This window comes from Pseudophryne corroboree, chromosome 2 (genome assembly GCF_028390025.1).
Source record: "Pseudophryne corroboree isolate aPseCor3 chromosome 2, aPseCor3.hap2, whole genome shotgun sequence".
Lineage (NCBI taxonomy): Eukaryota > Metazoa > Chordata > Amphibia > Anura > Myobatrachidae > Pseudophryne > Pseudophryne corroboree.
This window is the reverse complement of record NC_086445.1, coordinates 864,963,445-864,974,829: the sequence shown is the minus strand read 5'-3', so window position 1 is coordinate 864,974,829 and position 11,385 is coordinate 864,963,445. Positions and strand designations below refer to the sequence as shown.

The 11,385-nt window shown below is 43.3% G+C and overlaps 1 protein-coding gene across 4 annotated transcripts in view; it reads left to right on the top strand.

The window, feature by feature from the left end:
* Positions 1-4,783: 4,783 nt before the first annotated feature.
* RAB34 (RAB34, member RAS oncogene family) overlaps positions 4,784-11,385 on the top strand; it is a 58,947-nt gene continuing 52,345 nt past the window's right edge. For 2 of the 4 annotated variants that reach the window (XM_063957383.1, XM_063957380.1), the window contains exons 1-2: positions 4,784-5,039; positions 10,443-10,537. In XM_063957383.1, coding sequence (XP_063813453.1) covers positions 10,484-10,537 — 54 coding nt within the window. In that variant the 5' untranslated portion in view covers positions 4,784-5,039; positions 10,443-10,483. The other 2 variants (XM_063957382.1, XM_063957381.1) reach the window with 2 other exon arrangements.

The following is an 11,385-nucleotide window of genomic DNA, read 5'->3' as shown; positions in this document are numbered from 1 at the left end:
GTCAATCACTCACCGATCAGCAGTGCGACTGAAAAGCGTTGCACGAACACCAGCAAATCTACTAAGTTTTGTGTAAAATAGCTTAACGCATGCGCGCTGCGTACCATGCGCATGTACATTTTCCACCTAATCGCTGCATCGCGAAAAACGGCAACGAGCGAACAACTCGAATGACCCCCGTTATCCCTTGTACCTCCATGTTGTCAGACCTGTTACCAAATGCAACCAAGTATTTGTTTGCACTTGCACTTTATTGATATCAGCGAAGTGTTGATTGTTTGCTATGGGTTACTTTACTTCTGCACTTTATTAGAAAATAACCCTCAGTGAATGGTAACAAAAAAAAAGCTAATTAAGTGCACAAACACTATTAATTCTCTCCTGGCTATCACTGTAGGCCTTGGATGCAGTTGTTGCACCTATTAATTATCGCATCATATATACCTCCCAATTTTTGTCTCTCCCTTGTTGTTACAACACTAGGGCATAGCCAACCTCTTCAAAATTCCCTTTCACTCTCATAAAAACACCTTTAGTTCAGCATGCACCTTTGGCTTGTATGTGACTAAGCATTGTCATTCACACCTCAAAACCTCCTGGAATAGGAACATATGTCCTGAAATGCTTATTAGGACAGTTAGGATGCATGCATTAGGTTACTGTTTTATGGTGCAAATCATTATTTGTTTAATAAAGAGCACTACAGGGCATAATTATAAATGACAAAGAATTGGTCATTATAATTTTTTATAACTGTGCATCGCAATGACAAGCTAGAGAAGTGCAACCCACACCCTACTGTGTGACTGTATCCTGGAGCATTGTCTATGCCACATATGGTCATGTTAGAGGACATCCCAAAAGTGCCCATCTGTACTTCTGTAATTCCTGACCCTGAGTGTCTGGACTGGAAGCACTGCAGGAGTAAGGCACGAGCAAGAAATGATAGGTGATGCTGTTTAAGTGGTGATCATATAGTGACATAGGAATTATTTCTGCTGGCAAATTACACTGGGCTTATTACTGGACATCTTGCCAGCAGGGGGTATTACTTTCTCCTTTTTACAAAGTAACAATATCAAGATATCCAGTTACTTACCGCAACTGAGCTCTTGGTGGTTCCAAACAGGTAATATATTATTAGCCCTTTGTCCTATAGATGGGCCAAGTGGTTCTGGGAGACGGTCATTAGGTCAACCACACTTAGGTCGACAATCATTAGATCGACCACTATTGGACGACATGCATTAGGTCGACATGGTCACTGGGTCGACATGGAAAAAGGACTACAAGTGGAAATAGTAACCTGTGCTGAGCGCAGCGAGGCACCTTGCGTGAAGCATGGCGAACGAAGCGAGCCATGCGAGGGGACACAGTTCACTAATTGGGGTTCTCCATCATTTTATGAAGAAAACAACACCAAAAAAAGTTTAAAAAATGCATGTCGATCTTTTTCCATGTCGACATTGCTCATGTCGACCTAATGAATGTGTCGACCTATTACAGGTGTCGACCTAGTCACTGTCGACCAATAGTGATTGAGCTAATGACTGTCGACCTAAGTATGGTCTACCTACTGACCCATACCCGTGGTTCTAACCTGCTTCAATTTCTATGTTTCTGTGTTACAGAACAAGTGAACTGACGGCCTAATTCAGAGCTGGACACTATTCTCATCATTGCTGTGTCTTTTGATGCAGCAGCGATGAGACAATGGGGGTCATTCCGAGTTGTTCGCTCGGTAAAAATCTTCGCATCACAGCGATTTTCCGCTTAATGCGCATGCGCAATGTCCGCACTGCGACTGCGCCAAGTAAATTTGCTATGCACTTAGGAATTTTACTCACGGCATTTTCATCGTTCTGGCGATCGTAATGTGATTGACAGGAAATGGGTGTTACTGGGCGGAAACAGGCCGTTTTATGGGCGTGTGGGGAAAAACGCTACCGTTTCCGGAAAAAACGCAGGAGTGGCCGGAGAAACGGGGGAGTGTCTGGGCGAACGCTGGGTGTGTTTGTGACGTCAAACCAGGAACGACAAGCAGTGAAATGATCGCAGATGCCGAGTAAGTCTGGAGCTACTCAGAAACTGCTACGAGGTGTGTAACCGCAATATTGCGAATACATCGTTCGCAATTTTAAGATGCTAAGATTCACTCCCAGTAGGCGGCGGCTTAGCATGAGCAAATCTGCTAAAATCCACTTGCGAGCGAACAACTCGGAATGACCCCCAATATTGTAAGGCTGCAAGAGGCTTCTGAGGACAAAAGACTCAGCATCGGATCACCATCAGGACCATCGGTCACAATGGTCGCAGTCCTCGGCCTTCAGGTTTGCGTACAAGACTGAATGAGGCCCAGAGTTAGGAATTAACTCTTTTTTTACTATGATAGAAAGTCTGCAGTGAACTGTTTGCAGTTGTTGGGATCTGAGTCTGAGTCATGGTTCCACCTTTGGGTGCAAAATATTGAACAGTATGGAAGAAACTGTTTCACAGACAGAACTACAAATAGTAAAAAAACACAAAAAAAACAGGAGCTTAAATAACAGTAATATTTGTCTTTATTTTATTGACAATTACTGTCCAAATTGTTTTAGCTTGGATGTTAAACCAAACAACACATTATGTACAGGACTCAAATAAATGGGGAACACTGATGTTCTAACAGTAGCAAAAATGTAGAAATATAGAAAACTTAATTAAATACTGTATCACTTTACACAAAGACACACATTAATTATAAACAAATAGCAGGTGGTTACACACTTTTAGAAATATGAACTATATTCCAGACCATGTGATACTGGCAGTCAGAGCAATAATTAGCAGTCTGAGCACCCCTGGCAAATGGAAAGTATTGACGCCACCCCCTTTTATCCATATAATTTTTGCTTATAACTTGGCCATCCATGCTATGTACAGAATATTTTTAAAGACACCATCCATACAAACTTAAAATGTAGAAAGAGGGGCAAGATACATTAGGAGGAGATGGAACAATGGACTTAGTGGTCCCTAGGGGAAGGTGAAGAAGATGAGACTATGCAGCAATAGTGGCAGGAGAGTATGGGTGATGGGCAGTAAGGATGCAAAAGACTGGGGACAGGAGAGGTGTCGTAGGATAGGAGGGAAGACGATGGGGGCAAGATGTGAGGCCTTATATTATACGAACCTAGGGGAGTGTAGCGAGAGATCATGACCTGAAGCAGAATCAATAAAGTTAGGTTACTACCTTGTTGAGTACATCAGCTCCAACAACATGAAGGTAGTGCAGCACCAAGCAGTCCTATGCACCGTATTGCCTTGGATGGATATGGAATATTCTAAAACACTAGTCACATTCCTCCCTGAGATGGACGTGCCCTCTCTACCTAGGAGAACACATAATATTATGCCATTTTATACTCCCCCTGCATTATGTTCTGCAGGGTATAATGAGAATTATATGAGCTTTCTCTATACCAGTGGTTCTCAAACTCGGTCCTCAGGACCCCACACGGTTCACGTTTTCCATGTCACCCGGCAGCTGCACTGTGTATCACCAACTGTCACATTTTAAAAATCTACAGGTGACCTGGAAAACATGAACCGTGTGGGGTCCTGAGGACTGAGTTTGAGAACCTGTGCTCTATACTAACAACACCAGTGCAAAAAGGTCAGTAAGGAAGCTTTCCCCACTTTGGTGACAGGGTGCAGCTCCTGGTGTCCACTGCCCAGTTCTAGGGGTGACAAGGTCTCAGACAGCAACCTGCAGGCTCCTCACAGCTAAATTTTCAGTGCCAATGTCACTTGCATCCCTGAGATGTGCTGAGTACAGGTCCTGCCCACTAAGATACATAGGCTGCAGCCTGGCACTAGACATGGGAAGCTCCGTTGCCTCTGATTGTCAAGAATTCGGACACCGTTGAGCAGAGCAAATAAAGCTCAATATAATAGTAATAGAGGTTTAGAATGGGTAATCTGGGCTTTATTTCCCTCTCCTGCAAGAATGCCACCTTAGGACACAGTAGATAATATATGGGCCAAACTCAGGAAAAAGCAACTGTTTTTCAAGCTTGGTACAAAGGATGAAGACCACAGTTTCGGCATGGTATTAGTAGAAAGGGGCTTGACCCCTTTGGTCTGGAAAGTATTTTTCTATTTCTTCTAGGGCACAACCTGCCGCTATTTTTTGTATTTAGTGTTTCTTTATGTAAGATGATATATTAATGACTTGCTTTAAAAGTTTAATGTTATATTTTCAGCAGGAACTCTGTTTCTAAACCTCTAAGTAACTATGACATACTCAGGAAACTGTCCTGGGCCAAAATCTATTTTCCATATTTTTTTTTTTCTAAAAATCCCTTTTTAGTGCATTCTTTTCCAAATACTATATAGAAAGATAGATAGATAGATAGATAGATAGATAGATAGATAGATAGATAGATAGACGCACACATTTTTGCTACTAGTGGTGGAACATCCGTTTTCCCCATCTGAGCCCTACGCTTGTGTTGTTTCATAGCTTGAAAGGGAGCACCCCAATGGTGTAACTTCTTTTTTTTTCACCCCTGTCTTGGGAAGGAATCACTAGCATTGCTCTGATGTGGTCATATGTCCTTCTCCCATCTTATATGACATGAAGAATGATGCTGTGCACACAAGCCACCTCTCTCTTGCATGGATGTTATGGGCCAGTGTGGCAGGTCTAGCGATGAAGCGGTAAATAAGGAGGGGGGGAGGGGGGGGGGAGTACTTATGCTAATTCCCCATCTATGTGGATTCTTATCTCAGCATGGGGTGCACACAGAGACTTCCTGGCCGTGTACATATCATGGGGGCTTAGTCATTGCTCTCATCCCCCATCATTTCAGCCGAGGAACAGTCAGCAACTGGGGGTGGGAATCAGGAGAATAATAACCAGGCGGCTGAGAGGTTGGAGTCACAGTAACAAGAAGCAGATGTAGCAGCTGGGCCGGCTCCTCATCTCCCTCCCTGCACCCTGGGCTGAGTGGGATCAGCGTGACACTACTTCTCAAGTGGGTGCTGTTCTATGCCAGGTAAACTGACTCCCCCCCTCCCTTCCCCACAGATCATCTGTTGCCCGGTGTTGCTCAGCACGGCAGATGGTGTCTGGAATAAGCTGGTGTGTATGTTGGGAGGTATGCAGTATATATTATAGGTTACATATCACCAACAGTGTAATGTGTGATTGTGATGATTGCAGTCTTACAGGCAGAAACAACAACTGTAACAGAAGCAGGTTTAGTATCTCCAGCCCTAATACGGTAGCGTGTGTGTAACATTCCCATCGCTGTGGAAACGTGTGGTGCTGCGTGTGTTGTTGCAAGCTGTTGTCATGCAGCCTTCGGAGCTCGCATAGTGTTCCGGTGCTGCTGCCTCTGTTATAGCCGGGGCTCTATATATGTGTTCCGGCTCTGTGTGCCGGCCAGGACTGCTCTGTGTCTGCTCTGTGTGCCGGCCGGGGCTGCTCTCTCTCTGTGTGTGTTATAATATACTGTGGGGCTGCTTGCTGCGGCTGCCTGTTTAGATGCGGCTGAGATCTCCTGGAATTTCCTGCTCTCATGTTACTGCCACAATTCTCCATACTTCTCCCCGGCAGCCAGGCTTTGTGCAGCATTGTTATAGGAGGATCCAGCAGTGGTTCTCCTGCACACAGTGGGGTTTATGTAAACTCTTTCTGGGAGATGTTTTATGAGTGAGGTAAGATGTTTTTTTCTGCGTTTCGGAAACTATTTTCTCACTTTTCCCTTTACTTTACACTTGGAAAATAAAGTAATTTGAGTATTTAAAGATGAACGCCTACAGTTAACTTATGGTGGTACTGTAAGTATAGTTTATGTGTCAGATGTATTACATGTGTTTTAATTGGAATACATTTAACTCTATGGTGAACCTACAATTATATGCTAATTATCAGGGATCCGGAATCCAGCGGTCCCCACAAATCTTTTCACTGCTACTTTAGTGTGACTCGGCAGAGCTGCTGTACATGCATGAACTCATGTTCACACATGCGCGACATCTGGGAGCCGGGCAGTGGCGGAGGGATCCAAACAGATCCCTCTTCGCAACCGGAACTACTTCCAATAGGTAAGGTCTGGGAACAAACGCCATCTGAAGATTGCAGATGTACCCCCAGTCATGCACTTAATGAATTTAGGTCTCCATACTACTATATCATGAGCCAACCGAGCCCGAAAGGCTGGCCAAGCACTCCGCCCTCCCCTTCCCCGGTGCTTCAATCAGTTGGCATGAAGAGAGACAGGGGAGTGCCAAGCCCACGCGCCCCAGTGACTTGTGACATGCCCTGAGACACCTGACAATGGGGTCATTCCGACACGTTCGCATGCAGCGGTTTATCGCTGCGGTGCGAACGGGTGTGGAATGCGCATGCGCGGCGGCCGCAGTGCGCGACGTTGCCCGGCGACAGTGGTCGCCGGGTTACGTCGCGTCTAATGAAGGAAGCGGTCGCAGAGCCGACCGCAAAGAAGATTGACAGGAAGAAGGCGTTCCAGGGCGGATCCGGACCGTTGGCTGCCGTTTTCGGGGAGTGGTAAGGAAAACGCAGGCATGTCCAGGAGAACGGAGGGCGGATGTCTGACGTCAGAGCCGGCTCCAGCATCGCATGGATCGTCGCACAGGGTAAGTAGGTATAGGCCTAGTCTACTTCTGCTTGAATTTTTTTTTAGCTTAGCAGGGCTGCACAAGCGATCGCAGCCCTGCTAAGCTAAAATACACTCCCCCATAGTTGTACTAGTTGATCGCAGCAGCAGCAAAAAGTTGCTGGCTGCGATCAACTCGGAATGACCACCTATGCCCTTTATCCCTGCACAGAGGGGGGAAGAATTACAGCCCCAGCACAGCCGTGCAAATGGAAGATAACCTGTTTTAACTGCACTGCAACAGGTGGCTCTAATGGAAAACTACTATAAAGAAGCTCTATAAACAAGTTTTTGTTAGAGCTCTAGTAAAACTGACAGGCCAGTTTATTATTATTATTATTAGTATTATTATTATGTGTGGCCAGTGCCCCTTAATGAACTATCAAGGCTAATTATGAAGAAACTCATGACGGGACAGCAGCTCCATAATACAAGCGTGGGTCAAAAAATAAGGTGACAAGACCTCTCACATATGTAATGTTCTCTATTTCACTGTAATTTCCTGCCAAGCCAGATCAGGTAGACCACTGCTTTCCCTCGTGGCCATCAGACTACACCTCATATCAGTCATACTGTCCCAACATCAGTTGCAAGATGGCGGGACTGGTGGAAACATGGTCAAACATTGAGGTGTGTGGTGTGGTTAGATTTCTGCAGCTAAAGGGCACATCAGTAGCTGAAATTCATCGCCAACTTGTCGATGTGTACGGTGATAATGTCATGAAAAAAGGTTTGGGTTTGGTGTACTGCATTTGATAACAGCAGGACAGAAGTTCAAGATGAGCAGCGATGCGGCCTGCTATGTACGTCCACCACAAATAAGAATGTATGCCGCATTGAAGGTTTGATTCAGGAGGACAGACGTATTAGAGTTAGTGCTATTGCTGACAAACAGGCGGCATATTGCTGCACAATAACACTAGGTCACAGTGCACGAGTGAGTTGCTACAGCGCTACTATTTGGAGGTACAGGATCATGCTCCCTACAGCCCTGACCTGACACCGAGTAATTTCAGTCTCTTTGGACCATTGAAGAAGCACCTGGGTGGAAGGCAATTCACAACAGATGGTGAAGTTTAGCAAGCCGTCATGTCCTTGTTTCAGGTGTCTGATACTGATTTCTTCTATGCCAAGATAGGTGCCTTGGTGTACAGGAACAAATGCTTAGACAAGTGTAGGAACTATGTGGAAAATTGATCTGTAACACGGCCATATTATTGATTATATGTACGTGTACAAGTTGAATAAATATATGCAATGTTACATTATTTATTCAGCCACCCTCGTACAATTGCTGGGATGGGAGCACCATATAGGCTGCCAGGATTAGAATGAAATATTTTGGTAGTAATGGTCTGTGACTCTCAGTCTTTATGTACAGGTTGAGTCTACTATTTACAAAATGTCGAAATACAGATTTTTTTCAGTGTGACAGATGTGACACCTTTGCTTTCTGATGGTTCAGTGTGTGTACACACATTGGGGGATATTCAATTGTTTGAAAAGTCAGTTGGGTGTCTGTTTTTTCCTATCTAATAGACAGGAAAAACAGACACCCAACCGACTTTTCAAACATTTGAATTTCCCCCATTTTGTTTAATGCACAAAAGTATTACAAATATTGTGTAAAATTACCTACAGGTTGTGTGATAAGGTGTATATGCAACATAAATACATTCTGTGTTTAACCTTGGATCATACCCCCAAGCTATCTCATAATGTTATGCAAATATTCAAAAATACGGAAAAGTCTAATATCCAAAATGCTTCTGGTCCCAAGCATTTTGTATATGGGAGACTCAACTTGTATAAACATTCCAGCTAAATGAATAAAACTAGATCAATAAAACAAATTCATCATCCAGAAACCCCTGGTTAACTTACACACATTAACTTCACATGTACTCATATCTGTGGGAGTAATCAGTACCACATTTATGTATTTTCTTAAACCATAATCATGACAGTGGGATTGCTGTTTTAAACATTCACATCAATCACTATTCTAATCTTTTTTTTAAATTGTGTTTATTGCAAAGAAATAGGTAACACACATGTAACAAAATGCAACATTAGAGGTGAATAGTCGAATCCACTGTAGATACATCATAATGATAGGTTTGGTTATAGAATAATATATTCCCTAATAGTCAAGAAATACTCTATAACAATATAAGGCAACAGCACAAATATATGGCCATAGTTTGTTGTGGAATGGTGGAGACCCGATGGCAAGAGTCTCATTTAAATAAACTCAGAACGGTGGCGACCCATAGGTAAGAGTCTCTATGTTATACCAAGTAGTCAACCTTACTACCTTATGAACACTTTCTTTGGTACTAACAGGCAATGTGATTAGATAAGGAAGCCAAATCGCAAAGAACTTGGCAGAGCGAGATTCAACATCTAAAGAACATTCTGTCCAGTCCATTTGATACAAAAATAATAAGCGGGGCAACATAAGAGACACTGGAATAGGTTCTGTTTGTATCCACTGAGACAATGGGGGTAATTCCAAGTTGATCGCAGCAGGAACCTTTTTAGCAGTTGGGCAAAACCATGTGCACTGCAGGGGTGGGGGGGGGGGGTAGATATAACATTTGCAGAGAGAGTTAGATTTGGGTGGGTTATTTTGTTTCTGTGCAGGGTAAATAATGGCTGCTTTATTTTTACACAGCAATTTAGATTGCAGATTGAACTCACCACACCCAAATCTAACTCTCTCTGCACATGTTATATCTGCCTCCCCTGCAGTGCACATGGCTTTGCCCAACTGCTAACAAAGTTCCTGCTGCGATCAACTAAGAATTACCCCCAGTATTGTTGTTTTTTTGCAGCTGCTGTAATGCGAGATAGAAGCAGTCTTGTACCCTTGGTTAGTGCAGGAGTTTGGGGCTCTATATAATTCCAAAAGGCCTATGTCATTGTCAATGTGAAGGGTATACCCAAGGTAACGTTAATATAGTCTTGTACTAGGTCCCAAAATGATTGTATAACTGGGCAAGACCATAGACAATGTATAATATCAGCATCTGGGGACCTAAATTTGAAACACAGAGAATTGTTCGCCGCTCCCGTAAGGAATCGTATTCGAGGGGTATAATAAGCCCTATGTAAATTTTTTAAATGTATCTCAGCATAAGAGGAAGATACCAATTGTTTATTAAGCGTACTAGACCACCTAATAATAGTCTGTATATCCACTCCCGTAGAGGTGTCTTTCCATTAGCTATTCCTGTACTTAGTATAGTGTAATCTAGCTTTCGTCTGATATGAGAGTATATTAAAGATGTAGAGTGGGGGGAGTCTAAATGTTGTCGTACTATTCCATCCAGTGGAAAAGTAAGCTCAATGGGCCGTAAACGCGCTATGATGCGTGTAGCAAAACTACGCATTTGGAAATATGCAAAGAAGGGGAAATTCAAGGTCGGATACCTATCTTTTAATTGGGACAGTGATAATACAGCTAAACAGTCATCATTTAAAAATTTATAACCTCACCCGCCTCTCCCCCCTGAAAGGCCGGGTTCTCGAATAAAGGCTGAAACAAGGAATGTGCCAAAGTGAGTCCTAGACGTTTCCTAATTTGATTCCATGCCTTGTAAGGAGCATATAATAATGGAATTAATTTTATTTCCTGTAATATGGAGGAATTCGGGAAATGTAATATCTTTAGCAAATCATGACTAGGTAATAAAGCCTGTTCCAATGCCTTGTTAACAAAATTGTCTCCCACTATTCAAATCTAAATTTAATTATTTACTCTGCTTATAATAGGAAACCTTAACCAAAGTCTAGAGCCTTGAGAGCGGTTAATCATGAGCATCCTTCCCCCAGTGCGACGAGACCGGATTGTGGCAGAACTGCCCAAGGTAAGGAAATTATTTATATTCTAGAAAATAATTAATTTCTGTACCCTTTTGTTGTATCACTGATGCAAATACAACACATACATATCCAGCTTTAACAATTCAGTATTACTACTTTACTGTTATGACTCATTCAGCCCATATGAAAAAAGGGCAATTTGGATTACTGCTACTGCTTTGCAGTGTCATGCTATGTTTGCAGAGCTGAATCACTTTTGTGTTAAAGAGGAATGTTTTTCCTTGACTTTAGGTGCCAATATAGGTAAGGATGGAGAGGGTGACCTTCTGGTGCCCCGCCGGCTTGCTCTGATACCAATATAGGAAAGGCCAACTAAGCTCTTTGGATACCCCAGGCCACCTCCTTCTCATGTTCTCCAGCCCTCTGTGACTTAACTCACTTAGGAGCCCATTTTTCAATAATCGCAATTGCAGTGCGATTTGGGCTTCCAAAATCGCATTGCAGTATGCGATTACATTGCCATCATGTATTAATGAATACATGCAGGGGCTCTGAAAGGAGCCCGTCCCTGCAATGTCTTCACTACAGTGCTGGGGCTCCTGCACATGGGTGGTCTGCTGACCACTCATGTGCAGCGGCCATTGCTGGGGAGGGTTCCAGAGGAATACCTTTTGCGAATTGTAGCACATAGACTTCAATGGGCTAACGCCATTTTCAGATGGCGATAACTGCAGGGGCCAAGCTTGGGAATGCAACAAGTATATTGAATGTAGCCCTGCGCTGCAAAGAAAAAGCTGCTGGTTTAAAATCAATGGAATTTACCCTTCAAAAATTCCCATATATATAGACTCCTGTAAACAAAGAAAACGATAAAAAACTAGCACTGCTGATG